The sequence below is a fragment of the Armigeres subalbatus genome, chromosome 1 (assembly GCF_024139115.2).
Source record: "Armigeres subalbatus isolate Guangzhou_Male chromosome 1, GZ_Asu_2, whole genome shotgun sequence".
Taxonomy (NCBI): domain Eukaryota; kingdom Metazoa; phylum Arthropoda; class Insecta; order Diptera; family Culicidae; genus Armigeres; species Armigeres subalbatus.
The window spans coordinates 61261299-61277654 of record NC_085139.1 but is presented as its reverse complement, the minus strand read 5'-3'; the positions used below and the strand labels follow the sequence as shown (position 1 = coordinate 61277654).

At 43.0% G+C, this 16356-nt stretch overlaps 1 protein-coding gene across 1 annotated transcript in view; it reads left to right on the top strand.

Annotated features, from left to right (window-relative positions):
* Window positions 1–16356, top strand: part of LOC134226186 (cytoplasmic polyadenylation element-binding protein 2) — a 1213088-nt gene that overhangs the window by 654950 nt on the left and 541782 nt on the right. Inside the window, exon 3 of the mRNA XM_062706791.1 lies at window positions 2393–2443. Within this exon, the coding sequence (XP_062562775.1) occupies window positions 2393–2443 (51 nt within the window). The remainder of the gene's footprint in view (window positions 1–2392; window positions 2444–16356) is intronic.

The following is a 16356-nucleotide window of genomic DNA, read 5'->3' as shown; positions in this document are numbered from 1 at the left end:
ATTCGTACAGAATCCTTTTCAGGGTTCGAACAGAGTCCCTTTAAAACAGACAGTATCCTGTTCTGGATTTCAACTGTTTCAACAATTCTCACAGAATTCGGTTCAGGATTCCAACAGGGTTGAGTTCAGGAATTCAAAAGAGAGTTCTGCTCAGGGTTCTAACAAGCTGCTGCCCAGGACTCTGACAGAATCTCGCTCAGCATTCCGACAAATTCCTTCTCAGGAATTCGGTCCGGTCTTTTGTTCCGACTGACTTTTGTTCCAGATTCGAGTTTCGGCAGCCTTGATTTTTGACAGAATTATAATAAGATTTCTGACAAGTAGCGTCTCAGGATTGCAATAGATAACAGATACTTGTTATTTTGATATTGTCATGTTCAGGATTTCAAGAAGCTTCTTACAGAATCGTCTTCAGGTTCAAGACAGAATCCTGTTGAAGGAATTCATCAAAATGCTGCTCGTGATTCCGTCAGAATAATGTTCAGGATTTCGAGAGAATCCTGTTCAAAACATTTCAAAACAGCTAACATTTGATGAATAACTGTTGAGAAGTTTGTCATTGTTAGAAGATAAACAGCCGGCTTTAATTCTACCGTCGTGTGGAGCTTCATTTGACACTGGGGGCTACTTTGGATTTTTGATTTTACATCCATCCAACTACCAACAAGACACCCAAATAGTGAGAATAGCAAATTGAGAGTGCTTTACGCTATAATTCTTGTTTTAAAAGTAGCACCCGCACGACGCTATCAGAAGTGTTTCCAATCATTTGACAATATTTGGAGTATTTTTAATTTTCCTCCTTATGAGGATTCTGAAAAAATTCTTACGTCCACGAATCCTTAGAAAGACTTTTGAAGACTTATGACTCCGCTTCTAAACCCTAAACAGGATCAACAATTCTCGAATCCTTTAATATTTTTACATGAAATGAATTGCACAGAGGCCCTACGAGATGCGTCTGTAACGGCCCCAAGTACAGGTTAGAAACGTAATTTCATGACCAAAGAGGAAATAAAATTAATTGGTTGGAACGTGTTTATTTATTTTCTCCAAACAGCAACCGTTATTGGATGAATATCATGATTATTTAAAAAACTGACCTAGAAGCACTAGATGATTCAGTGTGACAGTTTAGTTGAATAATCATAACATGGTTTCATTTTGAAAGTAGAAGAAAGCAGAATGTCGCATAACTATGATTGCAGGTAACTTGCAAAATTCTTTGCAAACTTTTGAAAATTAGCAAACCTTTTGAAAACGAGAGAAAAATTATAAACAATTCGTGAAGTCGATGCTAAATTTTGCACACAATCAATGACAGTTCTTTATGGGTTTTTACAGTAGAGGAAAATAAAGCGGCTATTTTTAACTTAAACTCTTACAGATAGCAATGGATTTAACAAGTCTTCTGTTATCAATATGATGAATAATATATTCCGGATAATCCGCTCCGCTCCGTTCAGTGCACGCCATTGAATCGGATTTTTTTTTCTATCGTCATTGTGCAAGTAGTCTCCGACGGCCATTCAGCGCTAATTGATATTGCATTTCGTCTTCTGGTAAGACGCTACCGGGACAACCAGCCCTTGGCGTGTGAGTTGGTAATTTGACGACGACAACGATGACTATGGTTACGACATTTGCCGCCATGTGGATTCAACCAATCCTGATTCCTGAGCAGACACAGTATTCGGCAAAGAAGAAGGGACCACTGGTGAGGCGTGAACCGAAGAGCATTTCATTAAGAATTAAGTTTTCCCATTAAAGGGTGATTTGGTCACCCGTTTTGTGATCGTTGAAGCCCTATAGCTTGTAAGAGGACGGTGCCACAGCCTCACACATGCACACACGTGGAGTGGACCAATTTCAATGGGACTGTGATGGACTGTGATTCCTACGGTTCGCTGCTGGACTTGCTACGGATTCTGGGGATCTCCTGGCAGACAATGGATGGTACTGCAACCCAACCGGCAGCACCAGCAGTTGTAAATTGGATTATAGTGCGATATGAATGAAGTAAACTATTCCCATTAGAGATGGAAATCTGGAAATTGAAATTGTTTCGGTCCATCGGTGGGAGTACGTTGCACAGAGTTGGGTTTATGCTAAATAGGATTTATGGGATGTCTTGTAAGGCCAATAATTGACACCGAAGATACTTCACTTAATGAAACGTGTTTTTTCATGCAATGAGATTATTTTTCATGTGCTTTTTCCTAGGTTATTTTTCTCGAACATTTTTGATTCTCTTTCATGTGTTTTCGCATTTTAGTTTCGATTCAATTCTTTATCGTACTCCATTTTCTTTCAAATGTTTCACTATTCATCTCTTTACTCCTTTGATGACTTACAATAAAATATTTATCCATTTTCCCGTTCTTTGTTTCAGGATTTCTCAACTGCAATACGAACACGCTTCAATCGTTAGCTCAACTACACGGTAAGCAATTTGTTTAAATTATCTATTCAAAATCGAGCATTTAACTGTTAATCGGAAAAGTTTTTGGCAGCTCAATCGATCGTATTAAAAGTAAAATAAAATTTTCCTTCAATAACGCTGTAAAGAAGGAAATCCCGCCGGGAGTAATCGTTCAGTCAATCTCCTCAGAACCTCACTCAGCAGTCGGGGGTGACCTTTAAGACCGAATGTCGAATTATGCAGAAGGTAACCCGAAACACAAAAGCCCGGCAATAACTATTTCAATAAAATAAACTACCCATGTCATCGGCATTCATGATTTCGCCACGAGTTCATCGGTGGGTGTCTTTATGGGCAAAATAGGCGATGCCAGATGGTCAGATTATCTTTGTTACTCCGCAAATGGCATTCCGCTCCTTCGAGGAATCAAGGTTTTACATTTCATACCTTCGTAAAGCGTCTTTTTAATTCAGATAAGTGTGGAACTGATGTGATAAAATAAAATGATCCGATCAGGATGAATTGGGTTGGCTGTCGAAGTCAACCGGAATAACCGGAGGCGTGAAGATAAGGAACTTCCAAAAACACAACAATCGAATTAAAAGTGATCTTGAAAAGGCGTCATAATACGAAAAGAATCATCATAAACTTGTGGAAAAACCGTTAGAAACAAAATAAAATGGCTACAAACATTACAAAATTTAAGAAATTTACAAAATATAGAAAACAATTAGAATAAAAAACAAGAATCTACAGTATTTTAAAAATACAAAATAAAAGAAAATTGCGAAATTAACTAACATTCAGTTTATCAAATCCAGTTGCACCGATGAGATGCTTCATTCATTTTGTAGTCGGTTCAAAAATGTCCAAGTGGTTACTCCCACCGAAAACCTAAAGCTCTTGCCATCAGAAATGAAAACGAGTCTGAAGGTGATACCCATTCGTGGTTACATTTTCATCGAAATCCTATCCCCTGCTTCTGAGGCGGAATGGGAACATGGGCGGGAATTTTGTGTAGGCTTCCGTTTCAACCCGATAAGAGCCAATTGAGGTATCTTCTATGCGAAAGGGGTTGTCGAGCCTGGGGCAGCGCGGCCGGCTGGGGTAGGAAAATTAGATTTTACAATTTGCCATTGCTTGGAAAATTGGGGTTCCGGTTCGGTGTATGAGTTCAGTGGCAACGATGGTCGAGATGAAAACCGGTGAGCGTACGATTGGGTTGACTTACTGGATTACAAGCGACGTATTTTGTAGTGCAGTTCGGCTCGGGACCTGTGCCTGGGCTTGTACACTCGTGTCGTCACCAACTGACTGGATGCGAATGACTGCCAACGCCGGCCGTGGATTGACTGGCTTATGGCTACAATCAAGTGTCACTTCAGAGTGGAGAACCAGGAAGGTGGAAATGAATTGCCGGGACGAACTTGCTGCACTGGTTTGCATGGGATGCATCATTCCGGTTGTTGGTAGATTAGTTTTGGATCGCATGATGTTCACGTGCAGTAACGGATCGGTCGGTGGAGGAAAGGCGTAGAACTGACTGATGATTGAATTCTAGGGCTGGGTATTTAAACACATAAATAGGCTCTGCATTTTTGAATGGGTTGAAATTAGTCAGGTCGGAATGTTCTCTGCACACGGGTTAAGGACTGGTATTAAAATGTTTGGATTGGAAACTAAAATGAGTTAAATTTGGATTACATTTTATAATTCTTTACTCTCCATATTCATTCATAGCAAACTCTGCTTCCACTTCAATTGACACTCTGTATTATAATGTTTCCATAGGTCTTCGATTCTCTCATAACAGCTTATGAATATTCGTCATAATGATTGCAAAATCTTGCTCTTGTTAAATAATTTCTCCAATATCAATTTGTAAGATCGAAGTATTTTTTTTTGTTCGTATCCATGTCACATTTTTTCAAATCTTGTTCTTCAGTTTCAAATGGAATGGCTTAACAAGGAGGGATTCTCAATTTCGACAGTTCACGCCCCTTAACGCACTTTGACACGCTCTTCAGATAATTGTGATCAACTCTCAGCTCACGACGCGACAACTTTTGAAAAGTTCTCACCATTCTTCTCTTTTACGTTCGAGTGGGAAACACGATTGACGGATTGCAACATGGTTCAAAAATTGACGTTGATTAAAATCCGACATTTATTGCAAAACAAACTTCGCTCAACTTGTTTCCCCCTGAAAACAAAATCAAACTTCACCGAACACATCTGGGACTTGGAGCACGTGTTTGTGACGTCTTTCATAACTCTTCAACCAACATAAAAAAATACACTCCACCAATAGACACACGGCGGCAGTCACTCGTTTTCGATTCCCCAAAAAGCCATATATGTGAGTCGGCATGATTTAGGAGAACGGGTTTGGCAGCACATTTTCGGTCGGTCCAATCGAAAGCCTGACCGACTCCCGCGGGTATGTTATGAGTGATAAATCAATCGAAATTTATGTCCACATTTGAAAGCTTTTATGGCAGCAGCTCCCCCCGGGCTAGACACATCCCCGGAAAATCGGTTCTATGGGCACAGTCCGCACATGAAAATGCGTGTGGATTGCTCTCGGTGACAAGCCATCGAACCGGTACTCTATTCGATGAGTGTTCGGGATGATAAAATATGCAAAAATTGGTTGCTGTGCTTGAAATTGTGCTTCGACAGTTATTTATACAGCATTAGGGGAAATGATGGCAACACGATAAATAAAGGGATATGAGTGGTGGGAACCTTAGACGCCTTAGTCGACAAAGCATGATGTTATAAAATGATGTGTTCGACAACTAAAGTAGAGAAAATCTTACCTGGCCAAACAATTACTTACCTGGCCAAACAATGTTACATAAGAAAATTAAGTTGAGTCAGTCATCAAAAAACTAAGTTGTGTCAGTTGTCAGAGTTGCGTCAACAAAAAACTAATCTTCCAGCATGTGAATGCTTAGAAGAAAAAAATGAGAAATATCTATCGCGAAATTTATCAAATTTGAAATATTATCGTACGACCGCTTTCGAAGCAGCATGAGGACTATCAAAACCAATTTGAAGGGATTCACCCTGATTTATTTCAAATTGTTGCATTTAAATGAACTGTGCCGAGCCCATTACGTTGGTACACTTTAATTGAACAAGCTTTGAAGCAAAACCAGACTTGAAAATTCCCCTAAATCATGTTTTATTTTCTCAAATAATGCTCCTTCACATAAAATATATCTGACACAGAGAGAAAAAGTTGTGGAGATTAAAAGTGATCGTAAATTTAGGAAAAATTGTAAATTTTATAAATTTGATAAATTTTGTAAATTTTGTAAATTTTGAAAATTTTGTAAATTTTTTAAATAATGTGGATTTTGTAATTTTTGTAAATTTTGTAAATTTTGTAAATTTTGTAAATTTTGTAAATTTTGTAAATTTTGTAAATTTTGTAAATTTTGTAAATTTTGTAAATTTTGTAAATTTTGAAAATTTTGTAAAATTTTGTAAATTTTGTAAATTTTGTAAAATTTGTAAATCCTTGACAGAATCCTGTCAAGGATTCCGACAGAATCCTGTCAAGGATTCCGACAGAATCCTGTCAAGGATTCCGACAGAATCCTGTCAAGGATTCCGACAGAATCCTGTCAAGGATTCCGACAGAATCCTGTCAAGGATTCCGACAGAATCCTGTCAAGGATTCCGACAGAATCCTGTCAAGGATTCCGACAGAATCCTGTCAAGGATTCCGACAGAATCCTGTCAAGGATTCCGACAGAATCCTGTCAAGGATTCCGACAGAATCCTGTCAAGGATTCCGACAGAATCCTGTCAAGGATTCCGACAGAATCCTGTCAAGGATTCCGACAGAATCCTGTCAAGGATTCCGACAGAACCCTGTCAAGGATTCCGACAGAATCCTGTCAAGGATTCCGACAGAATCCTGTCAAGGATTCCGACAGAATCCTGTCAAGGATTCCGACAGAATCCTGTCAAGGATTCCGACAGAATCCTGTCAAGGATTCCGACAGAATCCTGTCAAGGATTCCGACAGAATCCTGTCAAGGATTCCGACAGAATCCTGTCAAGGATTCCGACAGAATCCTATCAAGGATTCCGACAGAATCCTGTCAAGGATTCCGACAGAATCCTGTCAAGGATTCCGACAGAATCCTGTCAAGGATTCCGACAGAATCCTGTCAAGGATTCCGACAGAATCCTGTCAAGGATTCCGACAGAATCCTGTCAAGGATTCCGACAGAATCCTGTCAAGGATTCCGACAGAATCCTGTCAAGGATTCCGACAGAATCCTGTCAAGGATTCCTACAGAATCCGGTCAAGGATTCCGACAGAATCCTGTCAAGGATTCCGACAGAATCCTGTCAAGGATTCCGACAGAATCCTGTCAAGGATTCCGACAGAATCCTGTCAAGGATTCCGACAGAATCCTGTCAAGGATTCCGACAGAATCCTGTCAAGGATTCCGACAGAATCCTGTCAAGGATTCCGACAGAATCCTGTCAAGGATTCCGACAGAATCCTGTTAAGGATTCCGACAGAATCCTGTCAAGGATTCCGACAGAATCCTGTCAAGGATTCCGACAGAATCCTGTCAAGGATTCCGACAGAATCCTGTCAAGGATTCCGACAGAATCCTGTCAAGGATTCCGACAGAATCCTGTCAAGGATTCCGACAGAATCCTGTCAAGGATTCCGACAGAATCCTGTCAAGGATTCCGACAGAATCCTGTCAAGGATTCCGACAGAATCCTGTCAAGGATTCCGACAGAATCCTGTCAAGGATTCCGACAGAATCCTGTCAAGGATTCCGACAGAATCCTGTCAAGGATTCCGACAGAATCCTGTCAAGGATTCCGACAGAATCCTGTCAAGGATTCCGACAGAATCCTGTCAAGGATTCCGACAGAATCCTGTCAAGGATTCCGACAGAATCCTGTCAAGGATTCCGACAGAATCCTGTCAAGGATTCCGGCAAAATCCTGTCAAAGATTCCGACAGAATCCTGTCAAGGATTCCGACAGAATCCTGTCAAGGATTCCGACAGAATCCTGTCAAGGATTCCGACAGAATCCTGTCAAGGATTCCGACAGAATCTTGTCAAGGATTCCGACAGAATCCTGTCAAGGATTCCGACAGAATCCTGTCAAGGATTCCGACAGAATCCTGTCAAGGATTCCGACAGAATCCTGTCAAGGATTCCGACAGAATCCTGTCAAGGATTCCGACAGAATCCTGTCAAGGATTCCGACAGAATCCTGTCAAGGATTCCGACAGAATCCTGTCAAGGTTCCGACAGAATCCTGTCAGGATTCCGACAGAGGATTCCGACAGAATCTTGTCAAGGATTCCGACAGAATCCTGTCAAGGATTCCGACAGAATCCTGTCAAGGATTCCGACAGAATCCTGTCAAGGATTCCGACAGAATCCTGTCAAGGATTCCGACAGAATCCTGTCAAGGATTCCGACAGAATCCTGTCAAGGATTCCGACAGAATCTTGTCAAGGATTCCAACAGAATCCTGTCGAGGATTCCGATAGAATCATGTCAGAGATTTCGACAGATTCCTGTCAAGGATTCCGACAGAATTCTGTTAAGGATTTCGACAGAATCCTGTCAAGGATTCCGACAGATTCATGTCAAGGATTCCGACAGAATCCTGTCAAGGATTCCGACAGAATCCTGTCAAGGATTCCGACAGAATCCTGTCAAGGATTCCGACAGAATCCTGTCAAGGATTCCGACAGAATCCTGTCAAGGATTCCGACAGAATCCTGTCAAGGATTCCGACAGAATCCTGTCAAGGATTCCGACAGAATCCTGTCAAGGATTCCGACAGAATCCTGTCAAGGATTCCGACAGAATCCTGTCAAGGATTCCGACAGAATCCTGTCAAGGATTCCGACAGAATCCTGTCAAGGATTCCGACAGAATCCTGTCAAGGATTCCGACAGAATCCTGTCAAGGATTCCGACAGAATCCTGTCAAGGATTCCGACAGAATCCTGTCAAGGATTCCGACAGAATCCTGTCAAGGATTCCGACAGAATCCTGTCAAGGATTCCGACAGAATCCTGTCAAGGATTCCGACAGAATCCTGTCAAGGATTCCGACAGAATCCTGTCAAGGATTCCGACAGAATCCTGTCAAGGATTCCGACAGAATCCTGTCAAGGATTCCGACAGAATCCTGTCAAGGATTCCGACAGAATCCTGTCAAGGATTCCGACAGAATCCTGTCAAGGATTCCGACAGAATCCTGTCAAGGATTCCGACAGAATCCTGTCAAGGATTCCGACAGAATCCTGTCAAGGATTCCGACAGAATCCTGTCAAGGATTCCGACAGAATCCTGTCAAGGATTCCGACAGAATCCTGTCAAGGATTCCGACAGAATCCTGTCAAGGATTCCGACAGAATCCTGTCAAGGATTCCGACAGAATCCTGTCAAGGATTCCGACAGAATCCTGTCAAGGATTCCGACAGAATGCTGTCAAGGATTCCGACAGAATCCTGTCAAGGATTCCGACAGAATCCTGTCAAGGATTCCGACAGAATCCTGTCAAGGATTCCGACAGAATCCTGTCAAGGATTCCGACAGAATCCTGTCAAGGATTCCGACAGAATCCTGTCAAGGATTCCGACAGAATCCTGTCAAGGATTCCGACAGAATCCTGTCAAGGATTCCGACAGAATCCTGTTCAGGATTCCGACAGAATCCTGTCCGGATTCCGACAGAATCCTGTTCAGGATTCCGACAGAATCCTGTCAAGGATTCCGACAGAATCCTGTCAAGGATTCCGACAGAATCCTGTCAAGGATTCCGACAGAATCCTGTCAAGGATTCCGACAGAATCCTGTCAAGGATTCCGACAGAATCCTGTCAAGGATTCCGACAGAATCCTGTCAAGGATTCCGACAGAATCCTGTCGAGGATTGGGACAGAATCCTGTCGAGGATTCCGATAGAATCATGTCAGAGATTTCGACAGAATCCTGTCAAGGATTCCGACAGAATCCTGTCAAGGATTCCGACAGAATCCTGTCAAGGATTCCGACAGAATCCTGTCAAGGATTCCGACAGAATCCTGTCAAGGATTCCGACAGAATCCTGTCAAGGATTCCGACAGAATCCTGTCAAGGATTCCGACAGAATCCTGTCAAGGATTCCGACAGAATCCTGTCAAGGATTCCGACAGAATCCTGTAAGGGTTCCGACAGAATCCTGTCAAGGATTCCGACAGAATCCTGTCAAGGATTCCGACAGAATCCTGTCAAGGATTCCGACAGAATCCTGTCAAGGATTCCGACAGAATCCTGTCAAGGATTCCGACAGAATCCTGTCAAGGATTCCGACAGAATCCTGTCAAGGATTCCGACAGAATCCTGTCAAGGATTCCGACAGAATCCTGTCAAGGATTCCGACAGAATCCTGTCAAGGATTCCGACAGAATCCTGTCAAGGATTCCGACAGAATCCTGTCAAGGATTCCGACAGAATCCTGTCAAGGATTCCGACAGAATCCTGTCAAGGATTCCGACAGAATCCTGTCAAGGATTCCGACAGAATCCTGTCAAGGATTCCGACAGAATCCTGTCAAGGATTCCGACAGAATCCTGTCAAGGATTCCGACAGAATCCTGTCAAGGATTCCGACAGAATCCTGTCAAGGATTCCGACAGAATCCTGTCAAGGATTCCGACAGAATCCTGTCAAGGATTCCGACAGAATCCTGTCAAGGATTCCGACAGAATCCTGTCAAGGATTCCGACAGAATCCTGTCAAGGATTCCGACAGAATCCTGTCAAGGATTCCGACAGAATCCTGTCAAGGATTCCGACAGAATCCTGTCAAGGATTCCGACAGAATCCTGTCAAGGATTCCGACAGATTCCTGACAAGGATTCCGACAAGATTCCGACAGAATCCTGTCAAGGATTCCGACAGAATACTGTCAAGGATTCCGACAGAATCCTGTCAAGGATTCCGACAGAATCCTGTCAAGGATTCCGACAGAATCCTGTCAAGGATTCCGACAGAATCCTGTCAAGGATTCCGACAGAATCCTGTCAAGGATTCCGACAGAATCCTGTCAAGGATTCCGACAGAATCCTGTCAAGGATTCCGACAGAATCCTGTCAAGGATTCCGACAGAATCCTGTCAAGGATTCCGACAGAATCCTGTCAAGGATTCCGACAGAATCCTGTCAAGGATTCCGACAGAATCCTGTCAAGGATTCCGACAGAATCCTGTCAAGAATTCCGACAGAATCCTGTCAAGGATTCCGACAGAATCCTGTCAAGGATTCCGACAGAATCCTGTCAAGGATTCCGACAGAATCCTGTCAAGGATTCCGACAGAATCCTGTCAAGGATTCCGACAGAATCCTGTCAAGGATTCCGACAGAATCCTGTCAAGGATTCCGACAGAATCCTGTCAAGGATTCCGACAGAATCCTGTCAAGGATTCCGACAGAATCCTGTCAAGGATTCCGACAGAATCCTGTCAAGGATTCCGACAGAATCCTGTCAAGGATTCCGACAGAATCCTGTCAAGGATTCCGACAGAATCCTGTCAAGGATTCCGACAGAATCCTGTCAAGGATTCCGACAGAATCCTGTCAAGGATTCCGACAGAATCCTGTCAAGGATTCCGACAGAATCCTGTCAAGGATTCCGACAGAATCCTGTCAAGGATTCCGACAGAATCCTGTCAAGGATTCCGACAGAATCCTGTCAAGGATTCCGACAGAATCCTGTCAAGGATTCCGACAGAATCCTGTCAAGGATTCCGACAGAATCCTGTCAAGGATTCCGACAGAATCCTGTCAAGGATTCCGACAGAATCCTGTCAAGGATTCCGACAGAATCCTGTCAAGGATTCCGACAGAATCCTGTCAAGGATTCCGACAGAATCCTGTCAAGGATTCCGACAGAATCCTGTCAAGGATTCCGACAGAATCCTGTCAAGGATTCCGACAGAATCCTGTCAAGGATTCCGACAGGATCCTGTCAAGGATTCCGACAGAATCCTGTCAAGGATTCCGACAGAATCCTGTCAAGGATTCCGACAGAATCCTGTCAAGGATTCCGACAGAATCCTGTCAAGGATTCCGACAGAATCCTGTCAAGGATTCCGACAGAATCCTGTCAAGGATTCCGACAGAATCCTGTCAAGGATTCCGACAGAATCCTGTCAAGGATTCCGACAGAATCCTGTCAGGGATTCCGACAGAATCCTGTCAAGGATTCCGACAGAATCCTGTCAAGGATTCCGACAGAATCCTGTCAAGGATTCCGACAGAATCCTGTCAAGGATTCCGACAGAATCCTGTCAAGGATTCCGACAGAATCCTGTCAAGGATTCCGACAGAATCCTGTCAAGGATTCCGACAGAATCCTGTCAAGGATTCCGACAGAATCCTGTCAAGAATTCCGACAGAATCCTGTCAAGGATTCCGACAGAATCCTGTCAAGGATTCCGACAGAATCCTGTCAAGGATTCCGACAGAATCCTGTCAAGGATTCCGACAGAATCCTGTCAAGGATTCCGACAGAATCCTGTCAAGGATTCCGACAGAATCCTGTCAAGGATTCCGACAGAATCCTGTCAAGGATTCCGACAGAATCCTGTCAAGGATTCCGACAGAATCCTGTCAAGGATTCCGACAAAATCCTGTCAAGGATTCCGACAAAATCCTGTCAAGGATTCCGACAAAATCCTGTCAAGGATTCCGACAGAATCCTGTCAAGGATTCCGACAGAATCCTGTCAAGGATTCCGACAGAATCCTGTCAAGGATTCCGACACTGAATCCTGTCAAGGATTCCTACACTGAATCCTGTCAAGGATTCCGACAGAATCCTGTCAAGGATTCCGACAGAATCCTGTCAAGGACTCCGACAGAATCCTGTCAAGGATTCCGACAGAATCCTGTCAAGGATTCCGACAGAATCCTGTCAAGGATTCCGACAGAATCCTGTCAAGGATTCCGACAGGATTCCGACAGAATCCTGTCAAGGATTCCGACAGAATCCTGTCAAGGATTCCGACAGAATCCTGTCAAGGATTCCGACAGAATCCTGTCAAGGATTCCGACAGAATCCTGTCAAGGATTCCGACAGAATCCTGTCAAGGATTCCGACAGAATCCTGTCAAGGATTCCGACAGAATCCTGTCAAGGATTCCGACAGAATCCTGTCAAGGATTCCGACAGAATCCTGTCAAGGATTCCGACAGAATCCTGTCAAGGATTCCGACAGAATCCTGTCAAGGATTCCGACAGAATCCTGTCAAGGATTCCGACAGAATCCTGTCAAGGATTCCGACAGAATCCTGTCAAGGATTCCGACAGAATCCTGTCAAGGATTCCGACAGAATCCTGTCAAGGATTCCGACAGAATCCTGTCAAGGATTCCGACAGAATCCTGTCAAGGATTCCGACAGAATCCTGTCAAGGATTCCGACAGAATCCTGTCAAGGATTCCGACAGAATCCTGTCAAGGATTCCGACAGAATCCTGTCAAGGATTCCGACAGAATCCTGTCAAGGATTCCGACAGAATCCTGTCAAGGATTCCGACAGAATCCTGTCAAGGATTCCGACAGAATCCTGTCAAGGATTCCTACAGAATCCTGTCAAGGATTCTGACAGAATCCTGTCAAGGATTCTGACAGAATCCTGTCAAGGATTCCGACAGAATCCTGTCAAGGATTCCGACAGAATCCTGTCAAGGATTCCGACAGAATCCTGTCAAGGATTCCGACAGAATCCTGTCAAGGATTCCGACAGAATCCTGTCAAGGATTCCGACAGAATCCTGTCAAGGATTCCGACAGAATCCTGTCAAGGATTCCGACAGAATCCTGTCAAGCATTCCGACAGAATCCTGTCAAGGATTCCGACAGAATCCTGTCAAGGATTCCGACAGAATCCTGTCAAGGATTCCGACAGAATCCTGTCAAGGATTCCGACAGAATCCTGTCAAGGATTCCGATAGCATCTTTTGCAGGACTCTGAGTGAATGCTGGGCAGAATTCCGACAAAATCCTGGCTAGGATTCCGACAAATCCATTTGCTGAAATCCGACAGAGAATCTATCTCGACATTATTGGAATAGATGTCTTGTCTCGTTCATTTTTGGATATTGTTTTCATTGTGGACTGCATAGTTTTTATGATCAGCAATTCGCTTAATTTTGTTTCTGTCAGGTTTCTCCACAGAATTCTATTAAACAATAAATCAAGCTGTGTCCGTCCATTAAATGCACCTGTCAGCAGAACGAACTCCTATTTCCAAACCCAATAAAGCAGCTCACCACTGGCCGACACAAACGGCCTATGGTTTCAGGTCCACCAAAAACTACAACCTATTCGATTATTGGCCACCTGGGAAACATCTAAATGACCTCCCGCCCCCATTCAACGTGGCCGAACGGAAACGCTGAGGCCAGCAGCAGCAGCAGCAGATTTAAATTGACGACATCGTCATCATCCCCATTGCCCCCATCGCCGCCATCATCATCATCATCATCTTGCTGTGCTTCATCCCCCGGATTATGGGGCCTTACTTCGGAAACAGTAACATTCCCGGCACGTACAGGCAATAACAATTGAACGTTGTCATCGGTGTGCTTTGGCTTCCCGCTTTCAAATGGACCGGCATTGGTCCGTAGGCAGACAGAGTTTGAATCACAACGAGGAAGCCACTTTCGATGGCCCGGAAAGATTTAGACAGACTGCCGCACCCGGCGGAAGGCCGTTCGGTGGGTGATTTCTTCCGAGTGCAGTGCGACTGAGCAGAGCATGTGTGACTATGAGGGGCCACGGGGTGAGTGTGGGTCTTATAAATATGAGTTCCTCCCAGTTTTGCCGAATTGTATTTGCGTTGTGGAAAAGAAAATTTCCTTTTGGGACGCAGCTAGAAGAATTCTTTACTTTCGTTCGGAAGATTGATGGGGCTTCGGGTAAATGGAGATGGAGAGTCCAAGTGTCCCCCAAATGACATGGGATTTCCATAATTTTACCATTTGATGATAATGTTGGGCGAAATACAGTGATGTGTGGTGATTGATATGAGCTTTTGATGGGTTCCGACGATTTCGTTGCACGAGATCGTGGGATAAGGGGCGGAATTGACCCAAGGATATTCGATACCCTTCGTCAAACATCGATGAGTGGATGTTTCATTTTTCGACCAAGCGTTTGGCTGCTGCCATTTGTAATATCATATATGGGGGAAAGTGGTGACATTTGCACAAGTGATGACTTCGTTACTTTAGTAATTCCTTGCAGGATAGCTTTCAAAAACTAAGGAAGGGTGTATCTCAATGTTCGACAGAAACTGTCAAGACAGAGAGTCTGTGATACCCAAACTATACACCTCACCTAATCCATTATCGCTTACATTAACCGTTTCACTTCGTTTATATAGTTTATATAACATCCGGAAATAACGTAAACTGTCGCTATACAAGGATGTTTTTCCAACTTTTTATAACTTTATATAACATCCGGAAACTCTCGCTTTACAAGTCTACTTGCCACTTGTCACCGATTATTATTATCATATCATGTACCTTTACTCTTAAAAACATTTCATACTGGAAAACTGTTGTCATATCAGAAAGCGATTTTTACTTCAATTTATTAATTCAAAACGAAAATCAATGTTGCTTTAACATCAAGTGCACTACATTGTGGTTTGTGTTCCCAGCGTTCATTTACGACAGCTATATTTTCCCCGCACCAACAAAAGCGCAAAAAATCATAAAGCAAACACTTTCACCAGACCAACACCTCGCTGGACAACAATGTGACGAAGTGTATCAAATGTAAATGTAAACTTCGCGTTACAATATGTGACGGTGGAGGCGCAGCTCGTCCACCCACAATAGACGCCAATGCAATATGGTGGGGTGTTGTGTTGACGGCAACCCACATTGCTGCACCGCTGACTGCACTGCCGCCGGTGCAAAAGAGAGACAGAGACGATCCTTCTGAAAAACAAACCCCCGACTCAGCCATACACATCGTGAGTTAGGGCAGCTGCGAAACTATGTTGGAAATAAACAGAACATTTTCACACGAGCTTCACTGTTGTTGTTATCCGAGCAAATGTGCTGGAATCCGTTCCTCTTTCTCTCGTTTTAGATGGTACTTGGTCGGGAATTTCAGCACCGTATACGTGCTGTTTGGTATTGTTCAAACAATATTTAATTACAAAAGAATTTCGAATCGTTTTGGCATCATAAAGCGATAAACTGTGTATTGTTAATATGAGCTTCTGTTTTATCGGAGGCAGTATTCAAAATCGTGAATAATCGATGTATTGATATTGGAGTTATTCTAAGCTCTAAAATTTTTCGGATACAATTGGCCATGGACAGCATTGTTTATGTGTTTGTTCCATTGTTGAGCAATTTTACATTTTAGCTGCTAAGAACCACCCTGCCGAACTCACCAAGTCCAGTGTTTTATCTCGCCTGATGCTTTTAGTTGATTCTGTCAGGATTGGTAACATTTAGCTAAGCAAATTCTGGTATGATATTTCATTTGTAAAAAAAAATCATTGATATTTGATATTTATGCGATATAGTTGAACCTACTCGCTCTCGCTCAGGTTGTTTTTTTTACCAAATTGTCAATCCTGTACTTGATTGAAGCGTCGTACTCGCACTTTACTACGTAGGGTAACTGTTCCGTTTTCCATCTCACTGAACATTTTACTTCATTTTATTTTTTTATTTTTACTTTATTGATTCAACTTCATCTGCTTGATGCTTAATGAAGTGTGACGAGGAAAAGCCAGTTTGAGTAGACTAACATCTTACTCAAATTGGCATAAAAACCTCATATCGTTTGAAAACAGTACAGTACATAAATAAGATTTTACAAACAAACAAACAAACAGAGTGAGTCAAAGTTATACTAAA